The sequence below is a fragment of the Enoplosus armatus genome, chromosome 14 (assembly GCF_043641665.1).
Source record: "Enoplosus armatus isolate fEnoArm2 chromosome 14, fEnoArm2.hap1, whole genome shotgun sequence".
NCBI classification, from domain to species: domain Eukaryota; kingdom Metazoa; phylum Chordata; class Actinopteri; order Centrarchiformes; family Enoplosidae; genus Enoplosus; species Enoplosus armatus.
The window spans coordinates 5,990,995-6,012,039 of NC_092193.1; the positions used below are offsets into that span (position 1 = coordinate 5,990,995).

Below are 21,045 nucleotides of genomic sequence, written 5' to 3' on the forward strand. Positions count from 1 at the left end.
CTTTAATGCACCATCTTCCTGGTGTTGTACGTATGCTGGATGTATGGACTATAGCTAGCTGTAAGTCAAATAAGGGTTTTGTTTCGAACTTTATATCATAAAAGGTCCATTGGCACTTGAATGACTACCATCTTGAGTCATTATCTGCAACATTTAGCAGCAAAGTCCCGCACTGGGCTGCTCACGAATTGCTCCATGGTGAACAGCTGGTGGATCCTTGCTGTCATTTGACAATTAATGAGGCTCAGGGTGGAGAAATACAACAGCACACACTCATGATGAAAAACTTCATATGGAGCTAAAGGGACACTAAAGAATGACTTGAAAAGAAACATTTGTTCAGCACGTTGCTGACAACAGTAAGACTCACAATATTGCACAATATTAAACATACATATGTATTTGAAAACTTATATTTACTTATATAACTTGTGTTTTTGCCAAACTGTGATGATTTATATGCATATTTCTACTTCCTGAAGTTAATGCCATCCTATTCCTATTTTTATTTTTGGGCTACATATGCAACAAGAAGTCAGATATTAGTCTTTGTCCCCTTGATCCGCCGCCTGTGTTCTGAGTAAATCCCTTATCTCAAGTTTCTATATCTGGCATTTAGCCCCTCGACACCCTTTTCCTTTTGGCAGCCTAAGTATAAACAAAGAGTCCTCCGTTGCGGTGAGGCGGTTATCCTCCCTCCAGATAACTTCATATAATTTCCTCTGTTCGCCGTAGCCAAATACACCATTAGAGCAGTAAATTGAGTTGAGTATGACTGAGAAAACCTTTCCAAAAAAGCTAGCACCTCCAGCTGTTAGAGCAGGTCAGTGACTGGTCACCAGATGAGCTCAGGCCGGCTTCCTTTGGAGTCATCTGTCATTCCTCTGTGCTGACTCGACACTACGGGAACTGCATTTACAAACAGTCACGAGCGTTTGTATTAACCGTTAAAGAGCACCAGATGGGTGGAGCTCATTACATTACAGATAATGTCAACTAAATTGTCAGATAGTGACAGAAAGAAATACAATGACTTACAAAATACTTTCCCGTGATTGTCCTTTTGGCAGTCATTGTCCTTAGTGGCAACCCCCACCCAGCTGGCGATGAGGTAGGTTAAAACAAACCATAAAGAAAGAATTTTTCAAGTTTGATTCAGCCCATATCTGATGGCAATGGATATTTCACCAGCTCATAAGGAGTAAATGGCCTGTTGAATGGCTGTTTTGTGACAAGTTCCTCAGGGATAGTCTTCATTAAGTCACATAGACGGAACTGTTGACCTTTACCGCCCTCCGTATCCCCACATATCCTGTCCACCATTCCCCAAATGTGAGACATTTACTGAATTCTCCCTCCGCTTGCTGATTGTCTGATTACAGTTATGACGTGCTGAAATGTTGACGCTGCATATCACCGGTCCCTGCGGAAAAGGGCAACTGGCATTAGGCCCCAGAGATAGAAGAGAGTGTGCAAAGAAATGCTGTGCTGAGAGGTTAACGGCCCAGCAAGTACAAAGGGTGTTTTATGATGTTCACATAAAGTCTGAGGACAGGTATTTTTGGTTCTCAGCTGGGGTGGAAAGCGGCCTCGCCTCGACGGGCAGAGACTCTCACACTGTTTTCCAGAAGTCTCCATGCTGAGTTCAGGCTATTAGACAATATCCCCCTCCTCATCCTATGGATCAGACTGGCCTGACTTTACCTCTGGCCGTCATCGTGTATGATATAACACACAGGATGGGTTTCCTCTGACACCTGTAAACTCAGTTCGGGCCGGGTGAAGTTAGGTGTTGCAGATGTCTGAATTTGGGATTTACTGAAACAGCCTCTGTTTTGCCTGTGATCACCGGCCTGACATTTTAAGATGAAGAGTTTCTATTTGAAGATTTAAATGGGCCATTAAGTAATCTATGACCTTTGTCCACCTTATGGACAATGATTATGATTATTAGGGATTACAACAACATCAATTGACCTTATCTCCTCCTGTGCAAGTTTCTGGCCTGTCTGGCTTGTAAATGACACAAACAGTTAAGAAGCTAGCTAATTAGACCAGAGGCCCAAAAACGGTAGTGAAGAATTAATATGATATACCACTGGCTTGTTGGCATTACATTTCCAGACTCTGATGATTTTTCTTTTTGTTTATGCTTGTGAGAAGTCTCCTAAATTAAAGCTGCACTGTGCTGTGCTGCTGCATTGTGCTTGCTAGCTAAATACACAACTTTGATCACCAGCCATCGCCAGGTGGTATTTATTTGCTTATCTGATATTTTTTACCACCTATGGTTTAATTTGGGCAAGCTATAAAACCAAAACAATGAGCTTAAAGCAGCTAAATACTGTTCACAGAAGGCAAGTTGGGTGTTGATTCTCAGTGAGTCTGGGACTACTAAATGTTAATATAGAAAACATCAGTGAATGGATGTTTTAGCGTCAGCCAGAATTTTGCCCTACATTTGTGTAGGTGAGTAGGACTTGTTTTTCTCTCAAAAGTGCTCCTTACAGGTTGTGTTTTGGATCCAAGTTAGTACAACAGAAGAGAGCATGGTTTTCTTTGTTGTTTGGGTGGGTTTGCCTTTATTAGATAGTGACAGTGTAGATACAGACAGGAGTATGACATGCAACAAAGTTCCCCGGCTGGAATTGAACCAATGTTGCAGTTATATACTGTGCATCTTAACCACTAGGAAGAGAGCGTTATTGTTCATCTTCATCATCCATCATCAAGTAAAATTCTGTTTCTATTAATTATCTTTTGATGTGTAGAGATATGATGAGACGCAGCATTCCTTATCTTGGACAAAATACACAAATTTAAGTAGTTTAACACATTCGTTTTCAGCAAATAATTCACATCAATATGTGATTAAGATTTGTGATTTTAGAAAAAAGTGTCACCAAGGCTTAAAGAGGTTGTCATTAAGGTGAAATGATTGTGATATTGATTTGAAGTCATGTCACCTTCCTCTAGATAATATATCACAATGCATTTCTATACCCACAGAATAATAACTGATTTGTATTGGTTGTTTTGTCTTTTTATCCTTTACAGGTGTGATGTGTTGCCCAGTTTGGTCAGTCACAGTACTGTCCGTCCTCACTGATCATATCATATCATATCATGTCACATCACTGAGCAGCTTGAAATGGGAGTAGATGTGTGGAGGTGGACAGATTCTTCTAGTGTGTCATAGTTTAGTTGGAGTAGGACTGTTGGTGTTTGATGTCAGAGGTTAGGTCAGGGGTTAGTCATGTGGGCTCCTCCCATGACAGATGATGCCCACTGACCTCTACACCCTTCTCCTCTACATCTACCACAACACACATAACATCTGCGATAGTGAAGCTTTTCCTTCAGATATTGACAGGGTTTTTACTTAGAGCCCGTTACCGTTTTATTCAACTTGAGTGGAATTCAGAGTCTGTTTCCTGTTTGTGCCTAACAGTGCCTAATAGTGTGACTCATTCCTTAACAGGATACATGTCGTGAGTTTCATTTAGGAGAACATCCTTCAGATTGTCTTTTGACAGTTGTTTTTTGCTTTATCTGTTACCCTCCATTTGCAAATTAAGCTTTTCAATCCAAAGTGACATCCACTTTCTAAAAATACTCTACTATTGCAAAAGATTGAGTAGCTGTAGCTATCAGGTTATAAACAATATTTGTTATTGTCTGAATCCTCTATGTTTTAGAGATATCATCCTGAAGTAATGGTTTAGCTTTCTTTTTTTCTTTCCTTTTTCTAAAATGGATATATTCCACTCTGGAATTGAACATTTCATATACTGTTTTAACAAGAATTGCAGCAAAAAATATTTTTTAAGCTTAACAAACTCCTGAAAGTAGAAGTAGTTTGCACACTAGATAAAGTCTCTCTGATGAAGCGCTTTGTCTGGTGTCTGTTTTGAGTTACGCTCACCCGAGTCGAGCGCTGTTACTGAAGTGTGTTTAACATCTTCGCTCTCCGCACTGCGCTCCATGAACCAGAAACTTCAGCACCGCAGCAGTTCAGCACCTAATTAGTCGGCTAATACACTGGCAGACACAGCCGGATATATCGATATGTCATTGAGTTGAGATCCTCAAGTCACAAACTGAACTGTTATGTTTTGTCTGGCAGTAGAACAAAGGCCGGTCAACCTTCGGCAGTTCTTCTCAGTTTACCAGTTGAATACCTGGAAATCTCTTTCTGAGCACTGGAGTGACGTACAGGAACCCTTCAGCCAGTACGAGCTTTGGAAACAAAGCTTTTTGTTTTCTTGTTTTTACATGTAGGTTATCTCAGCAGAATTCTGGCTCTTACAAGTGATTGATAGCAGTTTTTTTTAAGGGTTTGTTAATGGTTTTGTCAGAGGCAGAAAAACGACTATTATACTAATAGTGAATAATAAACAGCAGTTATTGGCTGTATATATATATACTGGATACAGTAATGGAAATAATCTCTTCTTAATTATGTGAAAGTTTTATATAACAGCTGCTTGACCACCTGTAACACCACCGTTTGTTTTTAATGACTATGATATAAAAGTGTTATTAAAGGTGTTAAGGTGTGTTTCTTTGCCAAACAATATCAATGTTCACTAACTGACTTCATGTTTTTTGTCCAGGTTCCACGTGGGAGAAATCCATAAGACAAATTGGCTTTGAGAGGTAAGATAATGATGAATTCAACACTTTCACAACAAGCTTATTCACTTAAGTAGCATGTGCACCTAATAATGATGGTGTTTTACAGTTCGACAATATATTTAATTTATTTTGTAATTCATATAGCAATCGATGAGATCCAGAATATTCATAACTTCAAGTTAACACTTTTTCGAAATCACATTTCTCCTGACGATCATCAGCAGCATAAAGTATACAAGTGTGGGTTTTGTTTAAAGGAGTGTGAATGTTTCTCCCACCTTTTTCAGGAAGTGATAGGACTCAGCTCAGTGACTGTTTGCTGATGAAAGGGAGGGTCAAGAATATGACAAGACTATGCAACAGAATATCATGGAAACATTTCTTTTTTTATCAGATTCAACAGCAAAATCATTTTAAAATATATATATTTTTTATTTCACCTGTCAAAGATCAGACATGTGGTTCTCTTCCACGGTATTTACAAGTAGAAGGCTGCATTGTGGAAAGTGTCCTAAATATAGCAACCCTACAATAACATTAAACACCACTTTTTGCATTTAGCCACGCTGGCTCGTCATCTGACAAGGTTTATAAATGCTCCTAACCTGTCCCTGTGTGGATTCTTGATGAACGCTAAACCCAGTTACGGCTGACAATCAGTTGACAGGCCTATTTTTCAAAGCTTTTGCCGCTGTGTCTGTCTCCTCACACCCCCGTGATCGTGTTAGATGTGGTTTCCTAAGTACGGGAATGTCCAAACTCAGCCACATCCTTTTTCCAGTACTCAACAGCCCTCGGTGGATAGTATACTGTAAGTGGCGGAAGCAGAGCCATAAACATTTTATCCTGCCTGCATTCACCTGTTTGTGTTGAGGATCATATACAGTGTACACAATATTTACAGCTGCGTCTGCTACACAGGCGGATGCTTTCTCCTGTTTACTGCCCGTATGGAGGAAAATGCAGCGCTCAAGTCAGATGTATAGGAGTCTAAAGACAATTCACAGCTGTCGTGGGCCTTTTCACCCAAACAGTTCCTTCACTTTCCTCAAGGTTGACCTTTTCAAATCCCATATAAATACCAAATATTTATATGGTTTTGAACATATTTTGCGGTCTCTGTATTTGTAGTTTTTCACTGTCTCCTCATGAGTAATTACCCCTACGGCCTGAGGCAGAAAGGACAGGTCTTAGCACTGCTAATGTTATTGTAATTCTCTCACATGATAAGCAGGGGAAAGTAGGAGTCATTAAAGTTGCTGGCTCAACCATATCTGGCTCTGACGGTTTCCATCTCTTTCATCCATGTGAGGATGCACGAAGCTTCACAACAATAAAGCACATGGAAACAGACGTCCTTGATTAGATTAAACTCGCCAACAGCAGCCAAAGGCCCAACTATTTATCTGAGTGTGCGTTTTCCATCGTGTTGATTAGCACTCTGTTTTCAACTTGTTAACTTTTATAAGCTTTATATCCATTCAAGGCCAGAATGAGATTGGTTCTGTTTGAAATGACCAGTTGCTTTATAACTCGATCCAAGCATCAGGTCAGCTTTTTCTCCTGCAGCCTGCGCCACAGAACCACCAGTATGTTTTGTTTATTGTAAACAGTTTAATTACACTTGGAGCTCAGCATGAAATGTAAAGAAAACACTTGGTGGCCATTCACAGGATGCAGTGAGATTGTTGTAAAACTGAAATAGAAATTGGTTTGGATGATAAAAGTGAGTTTTAAAGGTTTTGAAACCTGTTAGCCATTTCAAGGACAATTTTTATTTGCTTTAATTGTACATGCAATCATGACACCTCATAAAACTTGTCCTTAGGCAGCACAGATACATCTCACCAGATCATTTGAAGCCTGACGTTACTATAGCTGTCATGGCAACAGTCGGCTGCCACTGTTTCGCTTCCTGTTTGAACAGCCCTTTTGGTATTTAGTTAGCGGTGAGCAGACTAATCAAATAACAAATGTTACAAAAGCTTTGTTTGCTTACAGCGATATAACCACAAGACATCAAACAAGTCTTATTTTAGTCGATGAATGAAAACCACACACTGTGCAGACCATAACTAAGATAAATAATATGTGTTATAAATTATTATAACAGTGTTTGGTGTGAAGAGAATTCAGATTATCATCATCATACCTTAAATTATAAAACTCTAAAGTAGTTTCAGTCCTTTTCACTTTATTCTATGCAGTTTAATGAGGTAAAAGAGGGCTTATTGTTCACACTACCTTATTGTGAACAAAGGATGCAATTTTCAAGGGAGTAAACATGTTTTTCACAGTTCAGTTTAAAAAAAACACCCACACTCTCTCTCATGGCCTTTTTGTTTGAATGGAATTTCACTCACTTCACTACATTTAAAACCGGCAAGCCTGATTTCATTAAAGTGGGTGGTACTCCATATAAAAGCTGAAGCATTCAACACAACACATATTAAAAGAACAGTTAAGTCATGGAAAAATCCAGATTCCCATGCATTCATGTGAACAGGTTGTGTTTTCTGAAAGATATAATTTCTGCAATAATATCCATTCTTATGAGTTTGGGTGCAGCTCCAGGCTGCATGAACACAGATTGTAAGGATGTAAAGACTCAGTGACAATGTAATTTTTTTAAGATTGTTGAAATATTTTTTTGCTTTTTTTAAATAGTCAAAGAGACACAAAAGATTGGATACAGATACAGAGGGAGGTGACATGTGACAAATATCCCAGACCAGATTCAAGCACACTACAGCACAGTTATTTGTGGGCCTCATGCAAGTGAAATAAACGAGCAACCACAAGTCCCGGGATTTCTTAGAAAAAACGTTTCATATTAGAAGTGATCGTTCATGGACAGTTAAGTTTGTTGTACTCTCTGTCAGTGCGTATCCTCTGTCTTCTGTTTGTCCCCAGTGTGATTGGTGCAGACGCAGGGAACGGCATCCGAGTGTTCATCCCTGACATCGGCATGTTCGTGGCCGGCTTGGCCATCTGGCTGCTGTGTCGCAGTCTGGTCCAGAAGAGACCGCCTGAGGACATGGCCCAGTACAACGCCGACTTTGAAGCAGAGGAACAAGTGGGTTTCAGACATCTATCTATCTATCTGATGAATTGTTTAAAAATCAAAGAAAAAATCGTGAAAAAAGCCCATCACAATTTCTCATAGTTCTTCAAATAATTAATCTTGCCCAAGCAGCAGTCCAAATCCCAAAGATATTCAATTTATAATAACATAAATCAGAAAAAAAGCAGCAATTCCTCACCCTTTGAGCAGGAAACTGCGAGTGTATAGTATTTTTCCTTGATCAATTTATTAGCCTCAAGATTTAAAACAGTTTAAAGTATGTCTTAAGAATGGGCCAAGATGTTTTTTATTTTCAATAACGTTTTACCACATTTTACCCCTGTTAAATATGCATTTATGCTGTAGCTAAGGGTAGTGACATGTCAGCTCACGGTTGGTGGTTGGAGGTAACGTAACATTGTTTCCAGCACGTGAGTTTTCCAGGTGCATGGCAGTCAGAAATATTAATTGCCAGAGAAAGCAGCAAAAGAAGCCATTGTGGTTTTAAAAATGTTTAGGAACCGCTGGACTAATAGATTATTAAGACTTATCGTTTCAGCCTAGTGTGTGTTGGGATAAACATCTAAAACCATCTAAAAAACTGTGTTCAAGTCCATAAAACTAAACTGAAGAAGTAAATGAGAATGTTCTCCTAAATATAAAAGAGGAAACGTCTTTACTCGGTTGGAGAAATGTTCTCCAAACACCTCAGATGGCCACAAATCTCAATGTAAACATCTCTACACGAACTGAGTTTAGATTTCTGGACGAGGAAAATGACAAATTTTTCAAATTTCTATGAGCAAAGACAAATTTCTATGAGCTTGTCAACATTTCCAGGCTGCAGCTCAGGTCTCTGACAGTTTATATTGGTAATGGATGACATGTATGTGTGTTTAATGTAAACAAACAACAACAAGTACCACATTTTGGGAGTTATAACTGCTCAGATTTAATTTTCACAATGGTTAGAAAAAAGCTTTTACTTCCTGAAGTGCCGGTAGAGTGTACAGTCTCTTCTCCTGCTCTGTAGCTAATGTCCACATTGAGCTTCATGAGCAGAGCAGGAGTTTGAATAGAGAGAGTTCCCTTTGAGTTGATGACTTGGAATACAGCCCCCATCCCCTGGCAAGTCCTCCCTTCTCTTTATGACTCGGTGCTAATTAAATCCACATTCACTTTCACTTCGACTGTGCTGCTCACGCTGGCACAGATGGCGTCGCTCCCCATTACTGAGAAACACCAGGAATTCATCTATAGAGCCGGCGATGTGTTCAGGCTTTTATTTCCGTCAGTGAGCCAGAAATTGTTGTTTGATTCAAAGCAGGGTTTGTACCACCTGCTACTTTTTTTTTTCTAGAGCCTTATGTGTTCTATATAAATCACAGTGAATGGCTCGCTTGTCATTATGTCTCTATTTTATTGAGACTGGAAAAGAGGGACACATAGTTGTCTACAGCCAAGAGAGGACTGACTGGATTAGATCTCAAGCCAACATGTGGTTCCAGAGCAAAACATCTGCCAAGGGTCGCTAATAATGTCTCAAGCAGCCACACAGACCATATATATGTTTAAATATGCCGTGCTACGTGCTAAACATGCTCATGCTACCTGAAGGAAGCTGTTTTCAGCACCATGGAGAGCTCTGACCTCCAAACTGCTTTCATCATTAGATACTGAAATGTAACGTGTCACTATAACCCACCTCCAAGGAAGAAGAGGAGAAGCTGAGCCTAGAGGACAACATCCTGCTAGAGGAGGACTTTGAAGCGGGGTACGAGGCCGAGGAGGATGAGGAGGACGATGAGCTGGACGAAGAGGAAGAGGAGGAGGAGGGAGAGGAAGAGGAGGCAAAGGAGAGCACCAAGATGAAGATCCTGCGGCGCGTGGCGGAGGTTGCGTCCAAAGTGAAGGAGATTATCGGAAACTTGATCACCACCGCGGGGCAGGTGGTGGTCACCATCTTGTTGGGCATGACAGGTGAGCAGCTTGGTGTGCGTACAGTGAATCCGCGTCTTGATCTCGTAGAATTACCATCTGAATATTTAGGTGATTTATTGATTGACTTTCTAACAACCAGAAAGCCATACATTCCAGTTTACAAGATATCAGAATATCTTAATAATACTTTACTGTTGGCTTTTATTCTGTAGTAATGTACTGAAAGTCAAACAATATTTTCAAATAATTCTGAACTGTTGTTTGAACCTGCTTCTTGAACTACATGTGAGGTGAGAGGTTTGCCACGTTCAGTAAATTGAGGGCCTTATGGTTTAGGAAATTAGGGACACAATTCAGTTAGCGATTCTCGGATTGAACGATTTACCTGACGTCCACTGAAGTGTTGTGATGTGCTGCGTTCTGCCAAGCTGGTGCTCTATTAAGGTCAAAACAAAGGCTGATAATTATACATCATCCTATTCAGATAAGTAACCTCTGACTTTGCATCCACTGTTTTTGTTGTCTGCAGGCATCATGCTGCCCTCGTTGACCTCGGCTGTCTACTTCTTCATCTTTCTGTTCCTGTGCACCTGGTGGTCCCTCTGCCGGACCTTCGACACACTCATCTTCAGCTGCATGTGTGTCCTGATGGCCATCTTCAGCGCTGGACACCTCATTGTCCTCTACCTCTACCAGTTCCAGTTCTTCCAGGAGTCCATCCCACCGGACGACAGCTACATCAGGTCAGACACGTGCAGTTAATATCCATAAAAACACACACAGAATCCAATCACTGAAACTGTCAAAATCCTGAATGTTGCCTTGTTTGTTTTTAAATTTGTATTTTTAGTGTAGGCGCAAGGTTCAAATATTGGACATTTCATTTTTTAATCGGTCTAGATCAAAAAGTGTTTAAATTTGCGATATCTCTTGCTTGTTTGTATGCAATAGATTTGGATTATGTTCCCAATTTAAACTTTGTTGGCACACTTGACTGCCGCTCTGCCTGCAGAAGGAGATGAATCAAACCTCAGGAACAAAATACAAACTGTCTCCCAAACAGCAGAGAGCGATGGCTTCATCTAGAGAAAGTTAAACTTCACGGCATTGGATCTCCCGTCTCTTTGATGAATTGTTGTTTTCTAGTTAAACAGCACACGCCCGTACTAATGTCGTCTGGCTCCTTAATAATGTGAAAATACATGACGTGATGACAGCGCTCAGCAGCCAGAGCTCCTTTGACTCGACGATATTTATTGCGCCCAAAGGCAAGTTTGTTTAAACGATAATAAATATTTACTATTGTTACAAACAAGAAGGCAAAGGAAAAGGCAAACCCAGCTGGAGGGGAGATATATCAAACTCCTACTAACAGCACATCAATATCAGAGGCAGAGCTTTTAGGCTCTCCGCTACAACCAGTGTTGTTTTATTATGCATGAGAAAGGAGACAATCAGCTGTCTGTGGCTGCAGCGGTAAAACATTGTGGTTGGAGTAAAGCCACATTGTTGCACATCTTGCCAGCATACGTTAGCCACAGTTGTAATGAATACAAACTCTGTAGCACAAAGTACCTCAAGTCACTGAGCTCATTGTGTTTGACTGACAACCTGGAATGTAAAGAATGCTGCTTATTTACTAATTACAAAACAAAATACACATCAAGTCTACCACCCGAGATGTTTGACAAAAAAAGTAATGTTCTGCTACATCAGCAAAAGAGGAACATTTATCAATATAGCTCAAATTATTATTAGAATGCTGCCTTTATTTTGACAGGTAGATAAAGGTTCCTGCTGTTAATTGAACTGATTACATGGTATGTGTATTTACCCTCTCGACCACCAGGGTGCCCATTATAAAACATTTTTAAAAACGTATGGATCCACATAAAAAAGTAATTCTACAGCATATTCCTTTGTCCATTGCCTGACTTTCCACCGCATTTCTTGCCAACTATCAGGCAACCAAAAGGGAATAAAAGCTGCAGGCAGCAATAGCACCATTTGTGTATTGACAGCTAACTGACATATACGTATAATATAAAACAAACAGTAAATACCGTGTGTTGAATTAAGAAAACATTGTATCTGCACTACGAGTAAAAGCTCAAGTACTTAACTGAAAATCCAAACAAAGTCCACAGTCAGATGCCAAAACACATGAATATGAAATAGAAAACAGTCTCAAAAAGTGATGTACACCATGCTCAGAGTAGCTGTTGTCTCACTGTAGCCTGTTGTCTCAGTGTAGCTGTTGTCTCACTGTAGCTGTTGTCTCACTGTAGCCTGTTGTCTCAGTGTAGCTGTTGTCTCACTGTATCTGTTGTCTCATTGTATCTGTTGTCTCACTGTAGCCTGTTGTCTCACTGTAGCTGTTGTCTCATTGTATCTGTTGTCTCATTGTATCTGTTGTCTCACTGTAGCCTGTTGTCTCATTGTATCTGTTGTCTCACTGTAGCCTGCTGTCTCACTGTAGCTGTTGTCTCATTGTATCTGTTGTCTCACTGTATCTGCTCTCTCACTGTATCTGTTGTCTCACTGTAGCCTGTTGTCTCAGTGTAACTGTTGTCTCAGTGTAGCTGTTGTATCACTATAGCTGTTGTCTCACTGTAGCCTGTTGTCTCACTGTAGCTGTTGTCTCAGTGTATCTGTTGTCTCACTGTAGCCTGTTGTCTCACTGTAGCCTTTTGTCTCACTGTATCTGTTGTCTCACTGTATCTGTTGTCTCACTGTAGCCTGATGTCTCAGTGTATCTGTTGTCTCAGTGTAGCTGGTGTCTCAGTGTATCTGTTGTCTAACTGTAGCCTGTTGTCTCACTGTAGCCTGTTGTCTCACTGTATCTGTTGTCTCACTGTAGCCTGTTGTCTCACTGTATCTGTTGTCTCACTGTATCTGTTGTCTCACTGTATCTGTTGCCTCACTGTAGCCTGATGTCTCAGTGTATCTGTTGTCTCACTGTAGCTGTTGTCTCAGTGTATCTGCTGTCTCACTGTATCTGTTGTCTCACTGTAGCTGTTGTCTCACTGTAGCCTGTTGTCTCACTGTAGCCTGATGTCTCACTGTATCTGTTGTCTCACTGTATCTGTTGTCTCACTGTAGCCTGATGTCTCACTGTATCTGTTGTCTCAGTGTAGCTGTTGTCTCAGTGTATCTGTTGTCTCACTGTAGCCTGATGTCTCACTGTAGCTGTTGTCTCAGTGTATCTGTTGTCTCACTGTAGCCTGATGTCTCACTGTAGCCTGATGTCTCACTGTATCTGTTGTCTCACTGTAGCCTGATGTCTCACTGTATCTGTTGTCTCACTGTATCCTGATGTCTCAGTGTATCTGTTGCCTCAGTGCCCTTGGTGTTGCAGGGTTTTATTGATCTCACAGTTTCTCATTTGAAAGCTGTGCTGCTGTGTGTCAGGACCGAGGCTATTTACAGCTATGTATAGCTGAAACTGCCTTCGACAAACCTTGTGTCCTCCCCATTCTTCTCTTGGCTCAGATGGCAGATAAGGTGTGATTACAGTGTTGCATTGACGGGCTTCTCGTTGGAAAACAAACTCATGAGTATGCATGCACTCCTCTCACACCATCTGCACAGTCAACAATAGTCTGTTTAAACTGTGAATGCTGTAGTAACTATACAGTAGGAGTACCATCTAAGTCAGTGGTTTCCAACCTTGGGGTCAAGACCCCCTTTTGGGTCCCAAGATAAAATCTTAACATTTTTGCTTTTTTTCCTGAAATACTAGATACTTTTACTTCGTTAGGCCTCAAAAAATACTTAAAGTTAGATGAATACTTGATACTTTTCACTCTTTGGGCCTCTAAAAATATTTAAAGTTTGGGAAAAACCAGATACTTTGATCTCTTTGGGGCACGAAGGTTGGGAACCATTGATCCAAACTACTTAGTAACATAAATACTGCCAATAAAAGCTAAATTATCCCCAAAGACGACTCTTAACTTCAACACTAACTTTTGCTCCATTTAGTTTCCAGCAGTAAATATGTCAGAGTGGGTGTAATATTTGGGACAGTGGACTTCTCATGTTGCAAAGAAGCTCTTCATTTGTGTATTTGAAGTCCTAAATTTGGAAGGTATACGCCAACACGAATTCTTCTTTGATAGCTCTTTACATGTACTGGACAACTATTTCATCATGTGCCGTCTCTGCATGCGTTCATGTTGACTTTCCACAGCGCTGAGGTATTTCTGTCTGCTGCTGCGTGAAAACTGAGGCCCAGTGTGATGATAAAAGTAACATGTTCTCCTCTGATCCGGCCTGTTTCCTCTCTGCACACCCTCAGACGGTCAGAGGGAAACTCTTGCGGACATAAATATGTGCATCCCCCATTGGACAATAGGCCACCTCAGTGCCTGCCCTAATTGTGCCTGTTGACAGTGACTTGGCCTTGCTGTCGGCCGGGTGTTGAATGAGACTGTTGAGAGGCCTGGCTTCCACTCCACTTCCTGCCTCCCCTCCTTACAATGGAAGTCCCCAGTCACGTGACCAGTGGGCCTTCCCCAGCCGCAACAAGAAACCTTTCAGGAAGTGTGATGGGGTCAGAGGGGGGTGTTCACTCCTCCACATGGCATAGAAAGAAAAGACACAGGAGACATCTAAATCAGTGAGGTTGTCACTGGAATACGTCAGTGCAGTTCCTGTTGAGCAGATGACCTTTATTCTGCTCAGAGGAAAAGGAGTGAATCATATTTCATCCTTTGTGCTACAAACAGATTTCTAGCCTCAGTGCATTTCCCAGATTCCACAGTTAGGGCGTAGAAGGTTTTTTTTGCAGGAATGTCATTTAGCAGAAAGTGACTATCAAAGCCAGCGACTAAACTTTATTTATAAAGCTGTTTACATGAGGGCAAGTCAACTGTCAGATACTTTAACATTGTTGTTGTTGATGTAAATTGCCTTTCTACACTTTAGTTGCTTGACAGTATATTTTGATATGTACATTGAAGGTAGTTTAATCATGACAATATACCTGTTATCAGGGCCTGTATTTATCAAATGTCTAAGAATTACATGATGAAACCACTTAACACTGAACTAAACTTTAGCAAAATTGGACTTACCCTTAGCTCCAACCATCCACCATCTTGAGCCACATATCCAGGGTGCTTGTCACGGTGGCAACAGGCTAAGCAAGGTAGTCCAGATGTCCCTCTCCCCGACCCCCAGGTTGGGAACCACTGATAGTACCCAGCACAGACAGCATGACTCTGCAGTTCCTACTCTCTTTTGTAACGTTTAAAGATGGAGAACCCAAGGCCTCCTGTGCTGAATTGAATGTAATGAATTGAACAATACACTCATCTCAATGAGAACACGATTCAAGAAAGCCAATCTATTTTTCTCAACTATTATACTAGATTTAAAAAGGGTTTAAGTTCAATTGTAAACTCACCTTCAAGGATAAATTCAAGGAACAAAGGTTATATTTTTTGTCAAGTAAAAAGTTAATTAGTTAGGATAAAGTATACAAACAGTATTCTGTCAATTATTTACTCTGTTAATCGTTTGGCCTGTTTGCCCATCACAATTTCCTAAAGTCCAATCAACAATCCAAACCCCCAAAATGTTAATTTTACTATAAAGACGAAGAAAAGCAGCAAATTCTTACCTGTGAGAACCCGGGACCATCAAATATGTGGCCTTTAATCTGAGGGGCAGTTAAGAGAGAAATATTTTCTGGGAATGAAATTGTGTGATCTTGCTTAGAAATCACAGCCCTACGCCAGAATGACTGTTTATGTTGACCTCTATTTTAAAATGTCAGGCTTTGTTTGTGGTCAATATTTATGTATATCTTTACACACAATGTTGTTTCTTGCAAATTTATACTCTTAAGTTCCTGATTTTACAACTAAAATCCTGTCCTTTTCCTATCCTCACATACCTGTCTGTCTGTCTGTCTGTCTGTCTCTGCAGTGTATTTGGCATCTCCCCCATTGTTCAGAGCAACTGCTCCTACACATGGAAGCTCATGGTGCACCCGGAGCGGAAGTGGTACCACTTTGTGAGTCCCATCATGCTGCTGATTCTCTACTACACCCTGGCCACGCTCATCCGCCTCTGGCTGCAGGAACCCACCGATCATCTGACGGTGAGGACAGCAGACAGAAACGCAATGAAAACACATGAGAGTAGACAGCTAGTTCACAGCAGTGTGACATTTTATTTTAAAGTATATCAATAATTTGATCACGTGGAAAGCAAAAACTGAACTACATTTAGTCATTTAGCGTTTTTAATGATTTGTGATGTACTATTACTACTGTTAATACTACTATTATTGGAATTATTTGTTGTTTTATGATGTCCTTTTCTTGTTCCTATACCTCAGTGGCCAAAATTAGACATTATGAGATCTTTTCTGGAGTTTGAGAGAGAAAATGTTTCAGCTATCAGAAATATATTGTCCTTGGTTTCTTTAAAATCATAGAGAGAGAACACTGATTTTGCAGTGCTGTTGAGCAATCATAGAGGAAGAAATAGCCTGAATAGACAAGTATACAATGCACGTTTTGTCATTCAGTTTTCACTATCGCTCTCTTCAACTCTTAGTTAAATGCACAAAGTTCATGCTTGATTCTGGGAGAGGCAGCAAAGCAATTAAGTAACCAGAAAACAAAATACAAGACAAGAAAGGGCTAATGTGTGTGACAAAGAGTAATTTACAAATCTTAACCACAAAATCACAGCTAAAATGAATAATGGCAGAAAATTGAAATGCCAAGAATGGATCTAGATTTTCACCTCCAGATAAAATAACGTGCCTTTCTGCCCATAAACAGTGTTTAATATTTATGCTGTTAAACTTGAATGAGCTCCTGCTAAGAGACAGCTGGGTTTGCAGTTAATGAGAAACTGGGTGGATGCAAGCAGTCCAGTGGGTGTCAAAGATGTTTAGTCGAATTCGGCACGCTACACCTCCACACGGCTCCTCTGTAAATTCCAGACAGTGAACTGAAATAGAAAACAGATTGAATTAAATGGGCAGCCAGGTGGCCTCGTGATCAGAGAAACTGTATTGATGGAAGATTCCAGGACGATCGATCGCTGGCTGGATCTGTCCGCCGTAGCTCAGGTGTTATCTGAGACACTGCTGGTCTAATTTTGACAAAGCACGAAGGGAGGATGCATCATGGCTCCATGTTCCAGTGTTCCAGTGCTTTATAGGGAATAAAGAAAATCTAACTGTTACATAACAACTCCACTTGTCCAAATTTTATGACTTTTGAAGTGAAGATGCAGTTATTGTACAAATGTCTACACATTAAACTATGATTTTAATTAAAAACTGCGGTCAGTTACTGTAAAGTTTTACACTAGCGAGTCTAATTGACAGGTGCTTCAGATTATAAACTCTGACTATGAAAGAACAAAAAGATCCCGCACATTTTAATGTAATTACAAGTCAAACCTTTAAACTCTGAATGACGAGAGCCGCACCTGATTTTTCACCTGATTTTGACTGAACTTAATCGATCAGTTCACCCAAATGACCAAACACACCGTCAAATGTTTTCATAAGAACTGTTTCTTTCTTAGAAATTAGTTCCAGTTGTTTTAATTGTTTCTGAAGCAGATATTAAAATAGACCAAAACCTGGGTAAATAAAACCAAAACTATCTGCATGACTAAATACCAAAATGAGAAAATGTGTCCTTCGTGGGTGATTTGACCCTTTAGGGGGGGTTTATCTCATAACTGATAGACTAAGTAGTGTCTAATCGTTATTGAAGACTTTGCCTTTATTTGATACAAACTACCACCACTGAAGTGGAAAGACTGCAGTTACCAATGAAATGTCATGCAATGTGGGAAGACGCTCCTGAATTCAACTTGTCCTCCTTCTCCTCGGAGCTCGAGGCTCAGCTCCTCTGTCCTGTAATGGAGTTATAGATTAGTGTTTTTATAGAGGGGTCAATACTTCCCTGTAAACCTGTGGGGCTGTATGCATTATTGATCTCTCCACAGAGGGGGGTGGGTGTGTGTGTGTTTTCACCTACTCTTACACTTTAGACAAAGCTAATAATAAAACATGATTACGAGATAAATCAGCAGCTGACAGGTTTGGTCGATGGTGGAGATGCCAGATCATGATGGACCTCATCTTCAGTAAAAAGACAAGAACAATCTGGATGCACTGTTACCATTTCTGAATTGATTTATTGCTTGATTTGTAGTCCATCTTCTGTGTTTATTCAGCAGTAGTTCACAGAGGCAATAAAAACTGTGAAAACAGATTCATTCAATACATTTTTATAAAAGTATCTAAAGGCAGACACGAGGAATCTATATCTGGCTGCAGACCGGAAACACATGATAGCGTCAGTGTAATAATTTGGTTATAACGCAAACATTTAGATTGTGCAGTCTGGGCTTCATGTTGGTTTTATTAAGAAATTGTTGTGTTGAATCCACAAGTGTGTGTGATTGACATTTTTTAATCTCTAAGGAAAACACATTTAGCACCATAACCAGCAGGAGAAACACAACTAGAACCAACAATGAAAACGTCTTCTTCAGCATAAACCTGCAGTGTATTAATGGATTTTACTAAATCAAATTTTTTACTGATAATAAGATATTTAGTGTAGAAAATAACAGACTTAACAAGTGTGTTTATCTGTTATTGAGCCCTGATATTTTACAATTTAATCTGTTTCAATAGTCTTGTTTTCTACTACAGCATTATCCTGTCTTGTCCGAAGATACTGACACTCGGAATTCCTAAAACTCGGGAAACTGCACTGAGAACAAGTGGGATTTTCATACCAATGTGAATCGTAGAAGAAAACATGTCTTGAAGGCTGAAGAGCCTGCGAGTAAATTAATTTCTGTGCAGTTTTTTTCAGTATTTTGTGGTATTTTAACCACTTGGACACTGCCAAGATGACACTTTGTTTGTTTTGAATAAAATAGAAAAAATCAATGGTAAGTAATGCTAATAATTTACAGTAAAACTACACATTTTCCTCTTTTAAAAGGTCATCCAACTCCTCCTCAAATACTGCACTCCTACACTGTAAAACAGTGTTCAATAGCAGACGGTTAAAACTGTGATTCTTGAGAGTATCGTCTCTGTTGCACAATAGTGGACTGACTTCAAAGTTCAGTAGTGAAGATATATATTTTCCAAACTGCCTCATGTTTTTTCAGGACGACAAGGAAGACGATATGTGCGAGGAGGAAGATCTGGACGGAAACAGAACAAATAACTCCGCCAACAGGAAGAGGCAGCTGTGGTGGGAATCACGACAGGGCACAGATGAGAAAAACGTACGTCAGGGTTAATACACACATGACTAACAGAGTATTGATTATTGGACAGGTCATGAAGTAATCACCCAGCATACCATTGCATAATACATATATGGGATCCCATTTTTAAGAAATGGTGTTTTCTAGGACGTGGGAAACATGTGAACAGCCTTGTAAAGATCTGTTTAAAGATCTGTTTAAAGATCTGTTTAAAATATTTTTCTTCAGCTTCTGAAGTGTTTAACTTTTTTTCAACAAGCTTGGCTGCTAAAAACCCAAATAACACATTTCCTTTTTTTCAGTCTTACAACTGATAACTGACGTTGGCCTGGAACAATTTGGTTCAGTTTAGCTTACAAACAATGGAGTGGAAAACTCCTGTGATGCTTTAGTGCAATAACTGTCAAAAATAAACAGGAAACCAACTCTTTGTTAAAGTGTGAACTCAAGCTGTAGTTGTTGATTGTTTTCACAATGCTCACTTCTTGTTTTACCCAAGCTTTCGCCATCGTAATAGACTCATCCCTGGAAAGACACACACACTCACACACACACACACACACATTCTGACCTTGTTCCCATATCAAGGTCCGTAGTCTGTCTCCGCCGGCCACCTCCTGAGGTTTAAAAGCTTTTAGGGTGTGCAGACGCAGATGAGCGATGGGCTCGATTTACAGAGTAGTGCTGCTCGTCTTTGTTCCTGCTTATCAGCGACTATAAAGAACAAGGAGGCCTTTGACTTCAGCAGCTCATCGATAACGCACCTTGCCTTGTATGCTCTTTTCTCCCTCTAGCTCCTCTCCACCCAGGATGGCATCAGTACAACGGAGGTGGGGGATGCTCTGGATTAAATCTGTGCATTTTACTCCCCCCCCTTCACCCCTCAGTCTTGCTGCAAGAAAATGAATCACTGCAAAGTACTTTTCACACTGCACCCTCATAGAACAGGGTTAATCTTAAGCTGTGTTTAAAAAAATCAAGTTTAACTCCTCTTCCCACTGTGTCTCTCGGCCTAGACTGAACATACTGAACTGCAGCGGCTCAGTTGAAGCTGAAATCATAAAGCCACTTCGCTCTAGTGCCTCTGAGTTGGAAACATGGAAGATGTCAGATAGCTGGGTTATAAGGCAGGTTGTCTAAATTAAAGAATGTGCAGTGTGAAAAGTAGAAAAACTCCCTTTACTGCCCTACAAAGCCAAAGTGTGGTAACTAAGCAGCTAACAAACACACTGAAACTAACAAAAAGCCAATTTTTTCGGGTGAAAAAGCACAATATCCAGCTGCTAAATCAGTGAATCACACAAAAAGCAGTTACTCCTGTTTGCCTTTGTTGGGGCAGAAGGCTGTGCAGTAGTGTGATCCCATAACAAACCTGTTCCTCTGTTACTGAAATGTCTTTGTAATTTATGATGATGATCTACAGGCTGTGCCCACCTCAAACGGGACGTCCTTCGAGTTCGTCACGACTGATAATGGACCAGTCTGTCTGGACTTGTACTCCACCCCCCAGTATAAAATGGACCAGCCCGGTGATGAAACAGGTGAGCTCTTTACCTGTGTCTTCTGTCTGTCCTTGAAAAGATCAAAGTGAATGATGTGAAAATGGGGTGGAATGACTGTAGAAAGAACACTTAACTAAATTATAGCTCATTTTGAAGAAGAAGAAGAAGTCCTTGTCTCTAGTTACATCCTAAACTAGCACTGCTGCCATGTGGAAACCCTGTTATGCCTATTACGGTTGGTTTTATTTTCACGCTAACCCATTTTCACGCTAACCCACTCGACAGCCTTCTGTGACTCTAAATGAGTTTTGTAGGCTGAGAAAATAACTCATTTGAGTAGTCTTGTTTTGGGCTTGGAGACTACACATTTTTAGCCATTCTATCGACGCGGCTCTCGTGATGGTGATGTCGGTCTGTCTTTGGTCCAGTCTGACGTATCTCAACACCTATTGGATGAATCGCCATGAAATTTTGTACAAACATCCGGAGGATGAATCCTACTGACTTTGGTGATCACATGACTTTTCCTCTAGTGCCTCCATGAGGTTGACAGTTTTGGCTTTTAGTGATATATCGTAACAACTGTACACAACAACTGTAAATTTGGTACACACATTCACGACCTGC

At 40.3% G+C, this 21,045-nt stretch overlaps 1 protein-coding gene across 1 annotated transcript in view; it reads left to right on the plus strand.

Annotated features, from left to right (window-relative positions):
• LOC139296353 (piezo-type mechanosensitive ion channel component 2) overlaps window positions 1-21,045 on the plus strand; it is a 76,958-nt gene that overhangs the window by 13,409 nt on the left and 42,504 nt on the right. Inside the window, exons 4-11 of the mRNA XM_070918735.1 lie at window positions 4,617-4,659; window positions 7,552-7,718; window positions 9,422-9,682; window positions 10,173-10,386; window positions 15,578-15,752; window positions 18,815-18,934; window positions 19,711-19,746; window positions 20,340-20,457. Coding sequence (XP_070774836.1) covers window positions 4,617-4,659; window positions 7,552-7,718; window positions 9,422-9,682; window positions 10,173-10,386; window positions 15,578-15,752; window positions 18,815-18,934; window positions 19,711-19,746; window positions 20,340-20,457 — 1,134 coding nt within the window. The remainder of the gene's footprint in view (window positions 1-4,616; window positions 4,660-7,551; window positions 7,719-9,421; window positions 9,683-10,172; window positions 10,387-15,577; window positions 15,753-18,814; window positions 18,935-19,710; window positions 19,747-20,339; window positions 20,458-21,045) is intronic.